General features: G+C 42.5%; 1 protein-coding gene across 2 annotated transcripts; it reads right to left on the bottom strand.

The window, feature by feature from the left end:
• Positions 1-1,937: 1,937 nt before the first annotated feature.
• On the bottom strand, positions 1,938-21,900 carry LOC127007395 (cysteine and glycine-rich protein 1-like). Of its 2 annotated transcripts, none has more exons than XM_050878321.1 (6): positions 21,741-21,900; positions 8,658-8,784; positions 7,332-7,486; positions 5,603-5,729; positions 4,257-4,394; positions 1,938-2,191 (listed from the first exon to the last, which is right to left on the bottom strand). In XM_050878321.1, the coding sequence occupies exons 2-6, from the start codon at positions 8,752-8,754 to the stop codon at positions 2,127-2,129; spliced, it is 582 nt and encodes a 193-aa protein (XP_050734278.1). In that variant the 5' UTR covers positions 8,755-8,784; positions 21,741-21,900; the 3' UTR covers positions 1,938-2,126. The 2 variants fall into 2 exon arrangements, with proteins under 2 accessions (XP_050734278.1, XP_050734279.1); XM_050878322.1 differs by lacking the exon at positions 21,741-21,900 and adding an exon at positions 15,308-15,575.
• Positions 21,901-22,378: the final 478 nt, after the last annotated feature.

Raw genomic sequence — 22,378 nt, 5'->3', positions numbered from 1 at the left:
TATAAATCAACAAGGAATGACATCACTTTGTTGTATAGAAAGTCTCATTAGTAAGGAAGCATATAGGATTTTCTGAGTCAAGGCCTAGAGTAAGTGGGGTTTTGTTAGGTTAGGTTAAGTTTAAGGTATCTTCAAGTACATGATAGGTGAGAACTTGTGGCACACACCAACAAAGGAAGAGCTCACTGTGTCAGATAATAAGTCTGATTAATAAAGAAGCATGGAGAAATTTAGGCCAGAGGTTGGAGTTGTCAGGAACAACGGCTGTTTGTCAGATTATTCGCAGAATACGAATACTTTTCCCTTGTATTCGAATATGAATGAGAATACTTTGATTTCTATCAATAATTATTTGAATACATATACAAATACATTCAAATACGGTATTTGAATGTATTCGAATACAAATACTCCAACCCTGTCAAGTAATGTCCAGCAGGCATTTCCCAGTAAGTGTACTGCCTGCCAGGTACCACCCGATACTGTGGAGCCTGCCGGGAACTGATCCATTTGGTAACACTGATTGAGAAGCTAGAGAAATACAATCAGGGCACATTGCCTGCTTGGCATTGCTTGATAGTGTGAGTGGGGCCTTACTGTACTTCTTCTAATGTCATCTGAGCAGTGAGATTTCCTCTCTATTCTCTTTCAGGATGGTGATGATTGAGCAGAATCTTGGGCAGAACAGAAGGAAATGTTTTCCTATATCAGTATGTTTTGAGCTCCATGGGTCACTAGTGTGGGGTCTTTGGCCTAAGCTTTATATCCACAGACCAACCTACCTACTGACTCTGCCCTAACAATGATTTCAAAGTCTGTATGCACACAACTTTCCTGCAGATGTCTGGCCAGCTCAGTAGGCTCTAGCCCCCACTCCAGAGAAATTGCCTTGCTAAGTCTCTAAAAGCCTGCAACTTTGGGGCTCTCAGGGCTGTGGTTCCATGACCTACTCATCTCCCTCATACACAGACTATGTTTGTGTGTAATGGTAAGCAGTATTTCCCACTCGGGTTTCTACTCCGTTTCAGTTTTCCCTTATATTTTTCTACTTCTCAGTCATATATCTACTTTCTGCTCATTGTTCTTCCTTCCTCAATTTTCTACTCCCTCTCATTGATGTACTTGCCAATTATATTTTTTTCTATTCATATTATTCTACTTTCAGTTTATCTTTTCTACTTGTTACTTTATACTTCTCCCTCTTATTGTGCATTTTATACTTCTCTCTCTCTCATTTATCTGTCCACCTCTCATTTTCACTGACATTCACAATTCTACAGCCTAATTATTTAGTCAAAGGTAATTAAAATTGTAGTTTTTTGTATAAATTTGTATTTTAGTAGGATGGATTTAATTATATACAATAAACATAGTTTCCTTCATAATAATGCAGTCATCAGTCATTGGAGAGAAAACTTTCAGCATTATACTCATGAGTGCACTAATGTTCATTTTAAACTAATGTAACTATATTACTTAAATTACACATTTTGTGTAAAGCACAGCTGACATTTTAGAAGTTTAAAATGCTATGAGCATTTTTGTGGTCTAATTTCATTAGCATATGTTGATTTTGTTATAATATTTCAATTTTGTATTATATGTTATTACTAACTTGGGTGCTATGTTGAATCAACTCAGTGTAGTATGATTTAAAGTTAATCAAATCTCCCCTTAATACATATACCTAAATCAACTACTTAGAGCATATTTCATATAGTATTTTAACCTAAAACTACAACATTACTAAGTAGCCATTATCAGCTTAAAGAAAAGTTAAGAAGTGCAGACAATGGAATGTTAATGAACACAAAAATACAGGTATACAAGATAATTATAAGCTTTATCTTGATATGGTAATGAATTAACATTACATATTGTGCCCTATATTCTACTATATAAAGAGAATATAACATGATTCAGGTCACATCACTTACTTTTGTATCTGTTAAATTACATATATTTAATATCCATATACAATAACTTTTCAACATGCTGCATGTGTGCGCACAGACATGCTACCCTTGCTATGTACGAGTCCTTTAAATGATGCCCATAAGATAATCTGCACAAATTAAATTACATTTTTAACAAATAAATGACTTACATGCACAAATGGGATACCTTTATGACACTTTAGCAGAGGACCATCCCCAGTATCCCTTGGGTCCAAAGTTCTTTCCATAACAGGCTGTAAAGTGAAAGAATGTCATATATAACCATCCAGAATATTAATAAATAAAATAAATATACTTTCTACACTGAACTAGAAATAGTGACTAGCTGTAAAGTTTCTAGTCTTCTTGACAGACTGCCATTAACTGTTCCCTTTTACTAATGAGTGTCCATTTCCCATGCAGTTTCAGCCTGTCAGCTCCACCTAATCCACCACTGTGATGTTGGATCTGGTAGCTATAGGCTTCAAGACTATCAGGTGAAGGGGAAAAACAAAACCCACTCTTGGGCCTTAAGTCATCTATCCACAACCATACATAATATAAATCAATCAATCAGTTAATATTGTAGAGGAATTTATCCTCTCAGGATTAGCTGTCAGTCCAATCCCTGATCTACAATGGTAGTGGTGGGATCTGTAACCCCTCCTTTAACTGACTTTTGGTCATCCTCTCTTAGCCGTTTCGGTGAAACTTTCTCTGTTGCGCTAGACATATCGAAAGCTTTCGATAGAGTCTGGCACAACTCTGCTTTCTAAACTGCCCTCTTTCAGATTCTATCCTTCTCTCTGTTCCTTTATCTCCAGTTTCCTTTCCGGATGTTCTATCTCTGCTGTGGTAGACGGTCACTGTTCTTCCCCTAACAGTGGTGTTCCACAGGGCTTTGTTCTATCACCCACTCTCTTCCTATTATTCATCAATGATCTTTCCAAAACAAACTGTCCTATCCACTCATACGCTGACGACTCCACTCTGCATTATTCGACTTCCTTCAACAGAAGACCCTCACAACAGGAATTACAAGACTCCAGACTGGAGGCTGCAGAACACTTAACCTAAAACCTTGCTATCATTTCCGATTGGGGTAAAAGGAACCTTGTATCCTTCAATGCCTCAAAAACCCAATTTCTCCATCTATCACTTGACACAATCTTCCAAACACCTATCCCCTATTCTTTGACAACACTCAGCTGTCACCTTCTGCAACACTAAATATCCTCAGTCTAGCTCAGTCTTAGCTCAAAATCTCAACTGGAAACTTCACATCTCCTCTCTTACTAAATCAGCTTCCTTGAGGTTGGGCGTTCTGTATCGTCTCATCTACTTCTTCTCCCCCCCACAGATGGTTTCCATATGTAGGGGCCTTTTCCGCCCTAAGGCCTGTGCCAAGAGTCATGAAGGTCAAGCCGCGTACCTTCCCTTTGACAATGTAGACACGGCCTCAGACCGTGCCTTCAATCCTTACCACAAGTCGGTCGGGAAGGTAAAGTAGGAGAGAGAGAGAGAGAGAGAGAGAGAGAGAGAAGAGAGAAGAGAGAAGAGAGAGAGAGAGAGAGAGAGATCCCTCAAATAGTACGGTTTCGGTTTTATACGGATTGTCCTGGAATAATTTTTTTATGATTTTTAAATTTCCCGCTCGTCGCACCAAGTAGCCATGGCGTGAGTGGCAACACTGTTCTACCAAAACACCTGCTGAAAGCACCCCAAAGCGTTCGAGAAAGGTGTTCACCTTGCAGAAGAATTCAGATTTAGGAGAAGTTACGTTTTGGGATGAGTTACGTTGCGGTAGGGAGAGCATGTCACGTGAATGAGAGCAGTGTTCGCTGTATCTATCATAGTGTAAAGAGAAATTCTTGCTGCAGTAACTGCCAGTGCTCCAAAAGTGCTACAAGAGTAAAGATAAAGGCCGTCCTTTTACTAAGCCCCGTCGTTGCTATGGTAACGGCATCTCACTCGCAGCAAAATGGGGTACGCTGATCTTCCTGATGGAAGCACTTATGTGTTTGTTTGGGCTGCCATATTTGCTGATGACATCATCACAGCACAGAGGTGTTCCACCTCTCAAAGCCGGGAGCGGAGCGGACGTGCCGAGTTGACAACTCATGCTGCCATGTCACGCGTTTGAGACGTAACGAGAGTACCAATTCCCTCTCTCAAACGCAGCCCAGGAGTATTTCTAGGTGGGGCACTACTTTTATATGGATTTTCGAATAGTACGGGGGTTCTGGGTCCCTAACCCCCATACTATTTGAGGGACGACTGTATATATATAAAAAAAAAAATTAAAATCACCACACTTACGATTGCAGTAAATGTCTTGATCTCGCTCCCGGATGGAATTTGAGTCTAGGCACTTGTGACATTCGCGACAGTTGAAGCAAGCTTTGTGCCAGGCTCCTCCAGCAGCCATCTTACGCTCTGCCATAAACACCTGCTTAGCTGAAAATTGAAATATTGAACTATATTACTGACTTTCATAAAAGCATGACTATTAATAAAGTCAAAGTAATTATAATTAATATTCCTTTCTAAATCACATGACTATTAATAAAGTCAAAGTAATTATAATTAATATTCCTTTCTAAATCACAAGCCGATACAAATTTCAAATTTTAAAAATCCATTCTGTACAAAGTAAAGTTATCAATGGAACCATAAAGAATCAAGAAATCCAATATAAACAGTTTCATCAAGAATCCATTATAAAGTGAGTTTTGTCCCAAGTTTCTCTTTTGTAGTCCTTAACATATAGTGAGTTTGAAACTATGGGAATTACCATGACTTGACAATAAAGTCATTCTCCAACATGCAAAGGTGTTATTGAGCAAACCCCTATTTCAAATGTGCAATACTCATCAATAGCCCCTCCTGCAGTGCACCTTAATTCACAAATGACAAAGAATGCCTTGAAACCCACTTATTTCATCCAGAAACACCATAAAATATTAATCAAAAGAGGTGGACAGCAATATGCTAAAATACACATAACCAAAAAAAGCCATACATATTTTGTAACCCAAAACACCATAAACCATCAAACAAAAAAGGTGACAGCAATAGGCTAAAATGCACAAGTCACACTCTTAACACGGTATCCCACAAACTTCCAAGTGGCCCACTCTTTGTACTGTAGCATTCTGTAGGTTTCAGCTTTTGTTATGATGTGCACTCCTACCAATAACTGCCCTTGGATAAGAAGGTGCTTTACACTAAACTGTGCTCTTAGTACTGTACTATAAATTGATATACCCTTGTATTTTGTCATTGGTGAACTAAGTGCAGTCAGATCTGGCATCAGACAACTGGCCACTAGAAATGTGCTGGTCCTTATGGCTCTAATACAAGAAACACCAGAAAGTTTCCTTTAGAATTTTAAACTGTGCATGATGCAGATTAGGAGTTTGTTGATTTCAGGGACTACAACCATACTTTTGGACTTAGATCATCAATAGGTATATAGGTATATATATATATAGGTATATAGAAGATTAATTGCCTCTTGTTCGTTAGTGTTTATTGAAGTTTTACTGGGACTAAAGTTCTTTCTTATCTATTCTAATATATGTATATATAACCACCAACAACAAAAAAATCAATAATCTAAATGAAACCACTCCACCATGTATTGCAAGGATAAACCTACTCACAGCATCTCACACAGTAGTCTGCCCCACCCCACTTGGGTCGTGTTGGCTTGCCAGTTGGAGCAGACTCCTTCAGGGGAGCCACGTACGCTTCCATGGTGGCTGGAATGTTGCTCTTAGGAGGTCCATTCTGAAACATAAGTTATTTTTAATACTTTAACACCTATTGAGCCTGTTGTTTGGCATAAGTGAGCATTGCTCACCAATTTACTTCATACAATAGTATATATTAACCTGGGGCTGGATTCAAGAAAAGATTGATGCCTTTGGTAATAAGTGCCTATGCAGAATCATGGGATATCACTGGAATGACTACAGTACCCTCTCGAGTTTCGCACTATCCGAGTTTCGCGATCCTCGAGTTTCGCGGTTAGTTCTAAATTCTTACCATCCCAACTTTCGCGCATTATCACCCCGAGTTTCACGCTGCTTTGACATGTACGGGTCACGTCTACTTGCCATCAGCATCACGCACGCTACCTTAAAATGTAGTATCACACTGGCCATTTTCCTCCAAACATTGTGGAAACAGCACCTATTTCAAATCATATTAGTTATTACTGCCAAAGCTGAGCTATGTGTGGGATGCATGACCCACTGATACCTAGTGCATGGTGTTAGGTTACTAATAAATAATAATTCATAGCCGTTAGGGCGTTTTAGCGTAAGTGTTACACAGAAAACGAGATGTCACTGTGGCGAGAGCTGGCATCTTGACCGCGGCTGAGGCTTGTGGGTCTCCCCGGGCCGCTCGCAGCCATCTTCCAACCAGACTCCAACGCGACTTGACGTTCTCTCACCATCCTTCCATGCCACGTGTTCATCGTGGTCTTTCCAGCCTTGTAGTATCCACAAGTCAGTGAGACTGTGTACTACAGGTGAGGGAAGCCCGTGGGAGGTAAGGAGGGCACGGCGTGTTGCAGAGAGGACTGAAGATGGACTCCAGGGCTCCAGACCACGAGGTAGATCAGGTGTGGCTTCCGCTTCGCCCATCTCCAGTTATGTAATCTATTTGCATAAGATGTTTTAAGATAGATAGCTAGGTTGCTGTGTGCCTGGTATTAATTAATTATTTCTTAATTTCCAGCGAGTTTCTTTGTTGCTTAAATAAACTTAAAGAGCTGGTTCATCTGGTCTTTGCTTAACCTATGGTAGTGTGACTGGTCAGATAAATAATAATAATAAGTGACTAGAGGGGCTGTGAGTCCGAGAACTCGATTTTCAGATATTTTATTTTATATTTTTTTATTACTGAGAATTTTTTGAGATCTCAGGAAGTCCAGACCTTTCAAGAACCCCACACAGAGACAGAGAGAGAGATAGAGAAAGAAAGAAAGAAAGAGAGAGAGAGAGACACAAAGAGAGAAAGAAAGAGAGAGAGAAAGAGAGAAACATAGAGAGAGAGAAAGAGAAACAAAGAGAAAGAAAGAGAGAGAGAGAGAGAGAGAGACTTAAATGATTTAAACTCAAATTCACAAAGGACGACTGTAACGTTTTCATCACGTTTGAGAAAATCCATGAATATTGAAATATTAAAAAAAAAAATATATATATACATGTCAACTGTGCAGTAAAATGAATATTAATTTAAAGTATCATTTTTTTATCAGTGAGAAAATAATTCAGGCATTAAAGGGCTAATATTTTTGTCTTCCTGATTAGCCTGGCTTACAAAGTTTAACCAAATATATCAAAACCCTGACATCTGACTTGAAGACCTCTCTTTGCCAACCTGATATTTGCTGCCATCATCCATGGAGAGCACACCAGCACCAACACCATAGCCATAGCCTTTGGGTCCAAACAGTCGGCCATAGCAGCTCTTGCAGTACATCTCCTCATCATGTTCAGTGAAGGTGCTACTATCCAGCAGTTTGTTACAGTTTGCTGTTGAATAAATAATTTATTTGTTGTTATGCTTTTTAAACCATCCTCCTAGTTTCTATCCCTCTCTCTATACTTTATCTCCAGTTTCCTTTCTGGCCGATCTATCTCTGCTGTGGTAGACAGCCGCTGTTCTTCCCCTAAATCTATCAACAGTGGTGTCCCACAGGGCTCTGTTTTATCTCCCACTCTGTTGTTCATTGATCATCTTCCCAAAACAAACTGTCCTATCCACTCTTATGCCAATGACTCTACTCTTCATTACTCAACAGGGGCCTTGTCTGCCCTCATATGGAGTATGTATCTCATATGTGGGAGACTCCACACACATCTCTTGGACAAAGTAGTCTAAGGCTCTTTATCTCTTGAACTCCCCTCCTCTTACTGACAGTCTTTTATCTCTTAAATTCCGCTGCAGTGTTGAACCTCTATCTTCTAGCGATATTTTCATGCTGACAGCTCTTCTGATCTTGCTAACTTCATGCCTCCCCCCTTCCCGCTGCCCACAACAACTACGCACTCATCCCTATGCTGTACAAATCCCTTATGCAAGAATTAACCAGCATCTTCATTCACCTGTATTTCCTCCTGTCTACAACTAAACCTCTCTCAAGAGGAGAATGTTAAGATACCTCTCCACCCAAAATTGACCTCTCTATACTCCTTTTTATAGAGGCAGTGATTTTTTTTTTTTTCCTTCAACTGCTTCCTTTGCTGAAAAAAAAGTGGATACAATAAAATATAAACTGCCAGCAGAGCATTTCAATAACCCACTGGAGAACATTAAGTGAACTAACTTATGGAGGTAAAGTCTTTATAAACCACAGAAGAGGTTTCTATTATATAGATAACTTTTTACAATCTGTGCTTTATAATCCAGTCTAGAGTTTAAGTATGCACTCAGATTGCACAGTTTATTCATTGCAACTGAGATCACCTGCATTGACGAAGGCAATTTTTTCATTGTTACCCCTATACGTATATAGATAATGAAATTCATTATTATTGGTACTAATAATGTATGAAAAAGTGAAAATATAAATAATATATGCAAGCAAAATTCACATTCAATGCCTTATGTTACTTATGATTAGGAAACCAAACTTCTGATCAGAAAGAAAACAAAGAAAAAAAAAGTGCAAAATAAACATGCAACTAAATCTACCATACTAACCACACTTGATGCACATCTTGTGGTACGGTCGACCGAGGACGATTTTCTCCTCAGCAAAGTACACAGCCTTCTGGCAGCGTGGACACTGGCCTGGCATCTTGACTTGTGTGAATGGTTTCTAACGTGTCTGAGGAAGGCAAGTGGCGATCAGGATTCCATACATAGGCTTTGGGAGTTATATTCGTCACCTGCATCAAATGGTGTGTGGTAACAGGTAGAAGGGAGGGAACAATACTATGATAGTACTTCTCATGAACATAACTGAGTGTGCAAGAGAAGCATTTTTTTTTGGGGGGGGGGATTTCGTTGCGGATATACCCCAAGGGAGGAAGGCGGTGCATGCCGCGCAACCACCCAGACGGCTGGTAGAGAGATGCCCACTTCTTTCAAGGAAGAGGCCCAACAACAGGGCAGGTCTCGAACTCATACGCTCCCAGCACCCCGCCGGAGTGCAAGGCGGAGACTCTACCACGGGAGACGGTACCACGGGAGCCCCCCAAGAGAAGCATTACAGTGAAGATGCAGCTTAACTATCCGCGCCGCTGACATCGCCAAGCTGGGCGACGTTCACACACACACACACACACAAGGAAAATTTTTCAGCTGGGGAATAATGAATTGTGAAGCTGGTGGTGTGGGAAGAAAGGAAACGGACTTGTAACAATGAAAACAGCGAGGTCGGGGCCAAAACAAACTATGATGACTAACAAAACGTGTGTCAACATTACTGCCGCCCGCCACGCCTCCTGAGATGCTGCACCATGGCCGCCCTCCTACTGACCAGCTATAAAATAAATCCATTTGAAAGGAAGATACTAAATATCGCTAATTAAATTTCAGGTAGTGTAACCAACTCTGCATTTTCAGTAAACATCAGCTGCACTACTTGGCTAATTGAGAATTATTATTATTATTTTTTTTTTTTTTGGGGGGGGGGGGGGGTTGAGGTGAAAGGAAACGGATCGAGGTTCTCACAATACGTCGGTGGCCACGGCTTTCTCGACCTAAGGCCCTAGGTATTTTTTTTTTCCCACAATGACATTACCCTCCTAACACGCCCCAGATTTTTTTTTTTTTTTTTTTTTTTTTTTTTTTTTTTTCACCGATATTCCCTGCCACATACGTCGTGTCCACTTCGCCTTGTCCCTCCCTTCCTGACCTTTCCGTCCTCCCCCTTAACCTGCACTCCTGCAGACGTCTCTCGGGCCTGACGCAGCAACGCATGCTCGCTCCTTCCCCATCTGAAGGTGAACCGGTAGTCATGCCCACCATATACATAATAATAAAAATTACTAATAATGAAAATTACTGTACTAAGTGATTAAGATGTACAAAGATTATTTTAGTTAATATAATAATCATGGCTTACTAATTATTGATAGAAGACAGTTTGCCCATACGAGAGAAAAAAAACTACGTACTGTGCATGACGGCGTGGCTAGAGATCCAGTTAGATGTTGGTGGGCGCTGTCCATCAGTACCAATAAGAATTGCATAATTTGCCGATTAGTTGCCTATTTTTCAGAATTTTATATGGAAAACCTATGGTTAGGACTTTCGTGTGTGTGTGTGTGTGTGTGTGTGTGTGTGTGTGTGTGTGTGTGTGTGTGTGTGTGTGAGAGAGAGAGAGAGAGAGAGAGGGGGGGGGGGGGAAGGAGGCGCTGCGTTGAGTTCAGTGTGGTGTCGGTACTTGCAGAGACTTGCATGGTATTCCTCCTCGTGAGCAGGGGTAGCCAGCAGTGATGGTGGGAATAATACCCACACACGAAGTTGAAAAATCAGTGAAAAAATTCCAATCATATCTTGTCTCATGGAGATGAATTTGATGTTCCTTAAAGTGTGTGTGTGTGTGTGTGTGTGTGTGTGTGTGTGTGTGTGTGTGTGTCAGTCCACACAAGATCCACACACTGCGAAATAGGCAGCGATGTCACCTAAGAATTATCCACTCATTCCACCCCTCACGGGGCAAGGTGTGGAGGGTGAGGCAGTGTGGTGCCCCCGAGATTAGAGCAACCAACATTTGCCAGCGGTGCAGTGGATAGTGTCCCTAACTACGAATCTGCGGGCCTTTTTTCGTATCCCGGTCTGGGCAATTGACCTGCAGCCCACCCAGTTGTTCATCCCTCCTTTCGGGATGCTCGATAAATGGGTACCTGGGGAAACCTGGGAAAGGTAACCTGTGGTAACTCGAATCTTACACTGGCCCTGTGGGGTTCTCACCCACCACAGGCTCACAGGGCGAACGACGGAGATGAGTGCCGCCGCCGCCACGGAACTATAGCGTAAGGCTCCCAACTTTACCTTTTTGGCAGACAGGTGTGATCCTGCCGATCAAGAGGTTCATACATAAAAAAATAACGTATACATAACGCCACTTTCCTATGGCAGATTTTTTTCATGATTATTTGTCTCAGCAAAAATTAAAAGACAGAAAAATAAACCATTAATGTTTGATTGGATATCGATCTGTTGATAATAATTATAGACTAACAAATAATGTCTCCTTTGTCGCCCAGCGTCGCGGTGAATGTTACTATGTAGTTCATGAAAAAATGTTACCAACATGTTTTCTCCACATCTATAACGCTCTTTGGAAAAACATAAGGGCACAACTTTCCTAAGTAGGAGTTTCGTGCTGAGGTGGCGGGGACGGGTGTACGAAGCAAGAAGCTCAACCTAAGGCGTGGCGTCACTTCAGCCAGAACTAAATAAACAGCCCCGCGTCCAGTTAGCTCCAGAAATGTTCCCGCAGAGGCTAAACTTCGCATCCCTGGGTTCTCCCCTCCCCCGTTTCCACTCGGCTGGTCCCGCGGCCTGACGCAAATACAGATCCCCTCGTTTCAGAGAGAAAAAAAAAAAAAAAAAATAGTATCATTACGGCCATTGTAGCCTACTGCGCAGTGGACGGGGAACAATCAGCATGATGCGGAGTCACGCCCCGAGACGAGCCCTGGAAACAATACTGTAGGTCAGGTGGGAGGGTCGAGGGTTGAGGCCGCGGCTTCCTCCTCTTTACCGTACACACAGGACTATTATCTCACATAGTACGACGATACACCTGTGTATGCCATGGAGTCAGGATTACCTCCATGGGATATCCACGTCGTGCAGGTTATTGGGAAAAGTGCAGACCATTACCACCATCATAATCACTTTTCTCTCATCACCCTTTTTCACCGCCATCCTTCCTATTCCTTATCTTACACAGGCGATCATTTCACCTCATGCGACGACACACCTATATACCCACGACATGCAGTTTCTTGGGGAAGGAGCATACCATGGACCACGGACACCACAAACCATCCACCATTGCCATCACCGCCACCATTCATCCTCCAATGTAAACCTAATTCAATATAATGTATTCGAACAGAGGGCCACCATAACGTGCGACAATACACCTGTACACCCACAACGTGCATCCTGTTAGGAAAGGTGCATGCGACCCCCAACAGGACTACTATCATCACAACCACCGCCACCAGCATGACTATAAACAAAATAGGAGTAAGTCTGAAAGAGCAGCCTTGTTAACTATGTATGCTGTTAAAATGTTATTTAGTGGACAGCACCTCGGGGAAGGTCTCCAGAAAAGAACTGGCTTTCGAAAAGTAGGAGCACAGACTGTGAGAAATATAAACCTGAAGGACATGCGTTCATCTGCACTTTTATGCTTAGCTCATGATTTCAGTTTCGTGTTTTGGGCGCCTACTTGTAAGATAATGGCAATAGTGAAAAAGTATTGGAGGTTAAATGGCTAAAACACATTAAGCACTGTCTGACGGAAGCATAGGTCTTTAGGTAAAAAAATACTGCAAACAGAAGAAAGGGCAGGTATAACAGAGTACCTACCTATACAGGATAACCACTCGCACTCCTGCTAATCACGACCTTTACATTCTATCCCTCTCTCTGTCCTTTTATCTCGTTTCCTTTTTGACCGATTTATCTCTGCTGTGGTAGACGGTCACTGCTCTTCCCCTAAACCTATCAACAATGTTGTCCTACAGGGCTCTGTCCTATCTCCCACTCTCTTTCTGTAGTACACTGATCTTCTCTCCAAAAGAAACTGTCCTATCCACTTTTGCGCCGACGACTCTACTCTGCATTACTCAATATCTTTTGACAAAGACCCTCCTAATAGGAACTACATAATTCTAGGCTGGAGACCGACTAGGGCAAGAACTTAAGTGTCCTTCAGCGCCTCAAAAACTCAATTTCTCCACCTGTCAACTCAACACAATTTTCCAAACACTTATCTACTATTCTTCGATAACGCTCAGCTGTCACCTTCTTCTACAGTAATCATCTTGATCTATCCTTAACTCAAAATCACAATTGGAAACTTCATATCTCTTAGTAAATTAGCTTCCTCGAAGGTGGGCGTCCTGTATCGTCTCCGCCAGTTCATTTCCTCTCCCAGATGCTATCCATATACAGGGGCCTTGTCAGCCCTCGTATGGAGTATGCATCTCATGTGTGTGTGTGGGGGGGGGGATCCTCCACTCACACAGCTCTCTTGGACAGAGTGGAGTCAAAAGCTCTTCGTTTCGTCAGCTCCCCTCCTCATACTGACAGTCTTCTACCTCTTAAATTCCGCCGCCATATTGTCTCTCTCTCCATCTTCTATCGATATATTTTCATGCTGATTGCTTTTCTGAACTTGCTAACTACATTTCTCCCCTACTCTCGCGGCCCCGCTGAACTCTACTCGAGCTCATCCCTATCCTGTCCAGATCTCTTATGCAAGAGTTAACCAGCATCATTCTTTCATCCCTTACACTGGTAAACTCTGGAACAGCCTTCCTTCGTCAGTACTTCCCCCTGTCTACGACTTGACCGCTTTCAAAAGGAGAGTATTAAGACACCTCTCCTACCAAAATTGACCTCTCTTTTGGCTACTTCTAAGCACTATTATAGGGGCAGTGATTAGCGGGCTTTTTTGTCAATACTTTTTTTTTTTGCCCTTGAGCTGCTTCCTTTACTGCAAAAAAGGAAGAAAAAAGCAGCAAGCAAGCCTGACCATACCCATTTACACCTCAAACCGCTATCGAGCTAATGTTCAGATTTTAAAAACAGGTTTTGGGAATTACCCAAGACCTCTGATTTCTTTGTTTATGTTTTCTTTAAATTTTCAAAAGATAAAAGCGAAGAGCGTGAAGAAGTGAGAGGAAAAAGAAAAAAAGGGGGATGGGAACAACGCAGCGGCCTTGCAGAACCAGAAACCTTCGTGCCTGAATGTGACGCAACTCTGCCGTGCGTGGGTAGTGCACACGATGAATCTCCGCCTCACTGAACACTTGTATCCCGGCTAATCTCGCTAATCAGTTCCCGTTTATATATGACCACCTTGTTATCGAGACCCAGCTGGCTTTCAACTTCTTGCTAGCTTTTTTTTTCCTTCCCACTCATCTACCGAACCCGACGATGCAGCTCAGTGTGGTGTCCCATGATTTCAAGAGAGCTTGTTAGGAAACGTGACTATACGAAGGGCTCACGACTGGCCACAACCCCTGTCAATTGGATGCAGAGGAGGATGTCCGCTCTCTCTCTCTCTCTCTCTCTCTCTCTCTCTTTCGGCTATACCCTTCCTTTTCTTTACCAATGAAGTAGTTATAAACTTGTAAATCTATTAGACGTGGCGGGGAACTACAAATTCTTTCATAAAACAAACTTCCTCACCACTTCCTCTCTCCACCATCATTTCCGCTGGGCAGTTCGTTGAGTGTCATGATGGCGTTGCTTGAATTCTTTTGTCTAGTCGAGGTTAAGGTTAATACATCACGAGACTGACCCTTTGGAGTTGTGTGGTTTGTAATCCTATTCTCTCTCTCTCTCTCTCTCTCTCTCTCTCTCTCTCTCTCTCTCTCTCTCTCTCTCTCTCTCTCTCTCTCTCTCTCTCTCTCCACATATGTATAACTCAATAATTAAAAAGTTAATAGCCCGCTCAATCACACGGTCATAAAAGTCAGCGCAATGCTATAAACGGGTTTAAACACCATGAAGGATCGTGTTCGCTGCTAAATAAATTTCACATGTTCGTGTTGCATTATGCACTATAGGATGACGCAGCTGACGAATGTACAACACAATTACTTAAACTGACAGGATGTATAGGGCAAAGTGCTGGGAAACTGACTAAAAGTGGATAAAGTAATGAGAAAAAGTAAACCGATGGGAGTTTTAGGGCCCACAAACTTTCTCACCTCCCCTTTCCCTCGAAAATGAATATGAGATTATAGATATCGCCTATTTCTTATTTAAGTTTATAAAATTCGTAGAGAAGAAATAATCTGCATCCACAGAACCTTCACTTCTCCTCAGTCGAGGAAATATTCAAAATTATTTTAAGATAGAAACTGTCGTGACGCTGAGATGCTAACCTTGGGCTTGAACGTGTGTGTGTAATTCACCTCTTGGTCTGCTGCGGGTCTCTCTCGAGACAGCCAGCCGTTCCCCTACGGAAGGAGCTCAGAGCTCTGTGACCGATCTTTGGGGAGGACTGAGACTACTCACACACAACACAACACACCGCGACAACGAGGTCACAACTCCTCGCCTTACGTCGCGTACCTACTCACTGCTGGGTGAACAGGGGCTACACGTGAAAGATAAACCCAACTTATCTTAATGTGTGTGTAATTCACCTCTTGGTCTGCTGCGGGTCTCTCGAGACAGCTAGCCGTTCCCCTACGGAAGAGCACAGAGCTCGTAGTACCGATCTTTGGGTAGGACTGAGACCACTCACACACAACACACGTGTGTGTGCGTGTGTACGCATGACCAGGATATCCTCAGATAAGAACCGGGGTGGTTCGTCACACGGCAAACGTCCTGAGCTTCCCTATGCAACCCACGAGGTCGTGCCTCACGCGGCTTAGCGAACCCGCCAAAGAAAAGTTATCAAATTCAAAACCGAACTTTGATGTGCTGAGATTAGATTTAATCTAAAAATTTACCTTCGTTACTGATATCCTTTTCCTTTGCTACAACGCCATTTTAGTAGTAATAGTATAAATAGCAGGGAACATGACGAGGGATTCTTCAACGCCTGGGACCATTTCTACGGCCAGGGTGGACTGTTCCAAAGGTGGACTGTTCCAAAGGGACGGTCTGCACCTGTCCCCTGTCGGAGCAGCTAGATTTGGAAGACTTCTAAACGAGGCAGTGCGCAAGTAACCACCTCCATAACTAAACCAAGATAATCTAAAAGTCCAAAGTTTCAATGCCCCTAGCCTAAGAAACACACACACACACACACACACACACACACACACAGAGAGAGAGAGAGAGAGAGAGAGATTTACATAGACAGTCAGACCACACACTTATATCTAAGTGAAAATCCTTTTCGATTTAATGTTTAATGTCACCAAGGTTTGCATTTCGACTTTAGTGAATTGATATCAAGTTGAAGGAAGTGTCGGTCGAGCTTGTTTTTTTAATGAATCAATCGTACTGCGCTGGATCACTGAAAGTGGGAGTTTATTCAGTTCTCGCGCTACGAACGTTTGTCAAGAAAAATTTGGTGCAGTCAGAATTTATTTGTTTAAAAAGGTTTATGTATTTTTTTTCGTTCGGAGCGTGTCATCGATCAAAAACAATTTGAATTTGTCCACATTCGTAAAACCATTGAGTATTTTGAAACATTCGATCGGGTTTCCTCGGAGGCGACGTTTCTCAAGAGAGCTTTTAGCCTTAAGGTTTGTTACGCATGGAAGAGATTGTCTTTGTTGCCCGACGTTGCACACCTAATTTTGCAATGTCCTTTGAGTGGTGGGGAGACCAAAACTATACCGCATATTCTAAATGAGGTCTGACTAAACTATTGTATAGTGGAAGTATTACATCTTTATTCTTGAATGAGAGGTTTCACACACACACACACGCACACACACACACACACACACACACACATTGCAGGGCTTCACTATCACATCCACAACCACCACCACCAGAGGCAGGGGTGAGGAGTTCCATCTGATCCTCACCTACCCCCTCACCGCCCTCCACGCCCCCACTACACACACACACACACATACACACTCCCGCCAACGGTTAACCTGTCGCCTCCACTTTCACTGTCCGCAGTTATGCCCTCCACACGGTGTTACACAAGCGCCGAGCCGTTGCGTTATGTCGTGGTGGCGCAGACGGTGGTGACGGTTACCCTACCCAAGGGCGGGTTTGAAGAGGAACAAGACAGGCATTAATGACTTAACGCATTTGTTTGGTTCTAATGATAATTATTATTTCAACTACTCCATTACTACACACACACACACACACACACACACACAGCCTCACTACACCCCACACAGTAACAGAAGCTGTTGCCTCCACCTGAATCACACCTGCGAGATAATTAATTTAATAATAGTACGCTGAAGCATTTGTGTTGGTGGGGCTACCGGCAGGGGAGGGAGGGATGTTCGACGCCACCGCCACCACTTACACATACACTACTACCACTACCACACCTCCAACACCCTTCCCCCCTTTTTCCCCATCAGTCTTAAAGTGTTTTCGAAACAAAAATTATTGTCTGCAGCGACATAAGAAACATGATATCAACTAACAACAAAAATACTTTCTTTACATTTTTTTTTTTTTTTTTGCCAATATTAGTAGCTATGTACTAATTTATCAGGGGAAACTTTTTTCTCGTAATTTCACAGAATGATTGCTACCACCCTTAACAAATCTTCTACTTACAAACTTAAACAAAATTAATGGTGTTTGGATTTGGTAACGTCTGCCTCAAAAACAAAGGAATGCTATATACCGAAGCTTCTTGATTCCACCCCCCACCCCCAGCTAACACATCCACACGGCACACTGGGATGTTGGGAATGAAGGATGAAGGACCAGACCACCAGTGTGGCAGCGAGTTAGATAAGAAGGGTCTGTGTTAAGCACGACGGGAGGCGGGAACTGATAGAGAAGGTCATATATGTCATACCCCCCCTTCTCCTTTTATTTTTCGTCACTTGGATTCCTTACGTCCCCTCGTTAAACTCGGAAAATTTTGTACGAGAAATAAAAGGTTGTTTATATCCTATGAGTTGCACGGCTACGGGCGCCTCCCCTCCACAGCGTGGCAGTGTTTGTCGCGGAGGATATAATGTAACCAAGATCACAATACTCATCGAGGACAAGGCACTGACCAGTAATAGTTACGGTCCTAGTTAACCTATGTAGTGTAATGTTACACATATATCATGGAAAACAACTGTAGCCGGTATCTTACTATTGTACTGTACATGGCCCATATATGACCGGACGCTACAAACTTCTACAACCCATCATTTACAAAGGACAGGGCGCACCTAATTAAGAAAGGCAAAGAAAGGGCACCTATATCCTCGGCCAAGCCTGACACCTGTGGAGGACCCGTAGATGGCGAGGAGTCAGGAGAGCTGTGGGGCTTCGAAAACCAATGAGTATAATGAGGCGTCAAGGAAAAGGGAAGGCGGTTTGCCATACCTTCAGGAGGCCGACACAGTGGCCTACGTATGAAATAGTACTGCATCATTGAACTAACTAGTGTTAATTACGGTACTTTTTTTTACGTTAAAATAACGTTCATTCAACCAAACGAGCGTAGCACCACGATACAATTATAGCTTAAATGGACAATTATGATGAACTTTTGCTACACTTTTCACCTATCTACCGAGGCCACGCGCATTTATAGCGTATGTCCCCAACTTTACCTTTACCTACATGCATAGCATAATTACATACACAACTTATTACCGCATACAACACAATAAGGTGACTTAATCGCTTTATCCACTCGTCAGGCTTCCGCGTTCCGCCCCAGAGGAACGTTTCCTTTCCTCACTGGGTCAAAGGAGCCCGAGCAGACCGAGCCACCCTGCCCTCCCCCTTCATGTCACCCACCGACCGGACCCCTGCTGCCCTGTTGCTTCTTCCCTCTACCACCAGCTATCAGACATAATTATTCTTTCCACGTTAGTCACGCAGTATTAAAACTCCGAACCTTTATATTATATATTTTTTGTTAGTCCTCTTCCTCCGCACTTTCCTCTTCCTATTTTTTTTTTTTTTTAATCTTTTCCTCTTGTATGCTTCCTGCTGCGGCCGGATAACTCTGAACACACACCATAATAAATTTATACGCCTGACATTGTAACCTATATATGATATAGGCGTGACGACTATATGCATGTAGTTACCAAACTGACCTCAGCTTGGTTACGACATGAGCGACGGGTCAGTGCACCAATTTGCCTGTGTATGTGCGGGTGGAGGGGACGAGCGACACGGGTTATTACTATAGTGAATTTATTCGTAACATCCCGCCCGTGATTCACCTTACATTCCTTTAACTCAAAAAAGAAAAAAAAAAAATTCAATATTTCTGGGTATTTTCAGACAGGGGATGATATAATACCTTAAATCCCTTTACTTAGGAACTTTATGAGCACTAAATTACTGAATCCTTTCTGATAGCTGTCCGTGCGTGCGAGGTCATCACCCCCCCCCCCCCCACACACACACCAAAAATATGGACCCCAAAGGTTATGCCACACCATACAAACCAAGCTGACGAGAATTAAACAGCCCGACACCCTAGGTCAGGGGAATGCATATATGGCACTGCCTCACTTATAGGATATGTGTACCACTTTGTACGCACCCTTCCAATTAGCATTCATATCAAAGGGGGGTGATTAACTAGTCTGGAGAATTTAGTTGAACCATCAAAGTAAGTCAAAATATGGACAAGCGTTCTAAATTTCGACACGTTTCAAACATTAGCTCGAATTCACTTATTTTTTTCACGTACGTAATTGGAATAATGCCAGCAAGACCTATATGAACCGTCCAGTTATTAACCCCTTCACCCTTTCCACGCCATCATCCACTTTAGCATAACAATGGTACACCAACTGAGGGCTTACCACGGCAATGACAATACAACCGGAAATATTACTCTCGAAAAGGGAGCCTCAAAAAGTTAAATTATTCCACTTAGCACGATACAAACAACGACTCTTTGTCAGCGTGACCCCAGCGTCGTGCGTGCAGAAACCAATTACATATGATTACATGGAGTATAGAGACCACATCATGAATAAAACCGCTACTATCCTGTATTCTGGAAGGTAGTAACCCCAATTCAACAAAACTATGGTAACGATCCACCTCACACCGCGCATTGAGACCACCTGATGAAAGTGCACCACCTGCCTTATATACGACAAAGAATAAGTATTTTCCCCACAATCGGCTAATTAACTGACAGTTTATTTAGCACCGCAATGAATTATCTAGCAAGTGGAAGTGTAAAGTGATTATCTCGAGGGAGAGCATCAAAACAGGTGCATTGGGAAGTATCCGGAAAGGTATTGGAAAAAATATATAACTCAGCCACTCAGACCATAGACATAGAGGGTCGGTTAAGCCAATGCTGCTTCGCCTGATTTTGCTTTAAAAGACCCAATCGATGATACCATCGTGTCGATAGGAAGTCCACTAACTTATATGGGGTAGGGATGGCATATGTTCCTCCTTTGGGTGTTTTGTTTGGATTGTTGTTATTGACTGGGTATTGAAAATTAGTAGTTGTCCGTGCCATCTCGTGATGTCATATTTGCCAACCATCTGACCATCTTATGGAAATCATCAGCAGCAGTTTTGGTTGGAGACATCGCACAATTTTATGGATGGGGCGTGTTCCCATCCAGATAAGAAATCCTAAGTTGTGATGAAACTTATAAACAAGAATTTTGCATATTCTTACATAAATGGAGTGACCGATTCACTGCTCTCAAAAGTACGTAGTTTTACTAGCTCCTGAGTCGCAGTAGGCCGAAATGCAGCTGATAATTATGAAGTAAGGTCTATAGGCCTACAGCTCTTTTCTTACACGATAATAGGCTTAGAGATCCGTAGTATAACAATGTGCAAATGTGTACTGAAGGAAAGGTGAACTTAGGGCTATCGGAACTGAAAACATTATCAGGCACGAACAAGCTACGCCGCGTTCTGACAAAGCAGCCTGTTAGATTTCAATGCGTCAGCCCAGTTTGACCTTCAAGTTTTGCGAGACACCGGACTTACTGTTCTGTGTTGCTGCTGCACTTAGCACAATTATACTTCACAATACTTTAAAAAAAATTCTAGTATTTCTTTCTGGATGTTTGTTTCGATTCGCTGGTATACTTCAGTTTTATACATGTGCATACCCGAATCTGATTGACCTCTTATGGATTATTTTTATTACACAAAATATCCTAAGATGTGAATTGATTTGCGGGTGGTTGCAAGTTTACAGAGACGACCTTAAACTGTTGGACTGCCAGTTATGTTCGCGCGGCTGTGGTTTCCTTCCTCCCGCAGACCACTGTTCTCTTCGCTTGTCCCAGCGCTCACTCCTGCGTCTGCTTGGATAACCTTGTACCATCAAGCACATGCTATGCACACTGTCTGCTGAAGAAAACTCATCATAACCAGCTTGTCAAAAGCCGCACGCCACTAATTTTCGTCAGCATCTAGCTCACCAAGCACTGATGTAACTTCCAACATTTGATGGCATCACTTTCCAAGCACGGCAAATGAAAAAAAAAAATGTTCATAAGTATTTAATTGTTTTTATACTTCTCAAAAGCACCCCATTTCATTTTTACGTTTCTGACCAGTCACCAAATATAGGTACGGGTAACGGATTTGATGGCATCACTTTCCAAGCATGGCAAATGAAAAAAAAAAATTGTTCATAAAGTATTTAATTGTTTTTATACTTCTCAAAAGCACCCCATTTCATTTTTACGTTTCTGACCAGTCACCAAATATAGGTACGGGTAACGGATTAAAAATTACAGCATGGCATCGCTTTCCATGCATGACATTCAAACAAGGCTACATTTGGTTCCTTTATAAGTATGTTTGCGGTTTAAATATTTACCAAGCACAGATTTAAATTCCAGCATGGCCTCCTTCCCGTGCCATCGGGTATACATTCCTGCCCGCCTGAGGGTCAGCGGGGGGTTTATGGGCATCACCTCACTTGTTTCTGTGGTGAACATTGTGAAGTATTCAGGTACTTACCTATACACTAGGTGGCCTGACGTCTCGAAACAACGGGATGACAGCACCTGGTAGTGATTTGTCTGCTGTAGTGGTGTCACACAACCGTCTGTCCCGCCGCTGCTCCGTTGACTCGCTGACTCGCTGGCTGCTGCACGCCGTTGTTGCGAGAAATATCTCCTCGCAGAAATAAGTCACTCTGCTGTCACTACGCATGCGCACCGGAGAACACACACACACACACACACACACACACACACACACACAAGAAAACCTATTAATTGCCTGGTTTTGTTCTAGTTTGTCTACCTGTGATCTTTGTGATGGTTGATATTGCCCGTCAGACAACACACCACCAGACCAACAGTCCAAACACGCAAGAACTGAGGCGAGTGGACATCAACGCGGGGTAATTTCTAAAATCTGCCATATTCCCTTGTTATAAGGCCTTCTATTGATGATAAGTGTTACTCTGATATTTTGCCATGTATTGGAGCCGAAACAGGACAAGTACACGATAGCGGTGAGTATAATATAGAAAAAGAAAGCAAGTTGAACTTCTCTCTGCGAGTTATTTTGCGGCTGCGAGCTGATTCCTACAACACCGTTATCGCAGCCCGCCCACCGCTCGGCCCCTTCCCTGCTGCCTCCGCTATGTT

This window comes from Eriocheir sinensis, chromosome 35, assembly GCF_024679095.1.
Source record: "Eriocheir sinensis breed Jianghai 21 chromosome 35, ASM2467909v1, whole genome shotgun sequence".
NCBI lineage: Eukaryota > Metazoa > Arthropoda > Malacostraca > Decapoda > Varunidae > Eriocheir > Eriocheir sinensis.
This window is presented reverse-complemented; position numbering and strand designations above follow the sequence as displayed.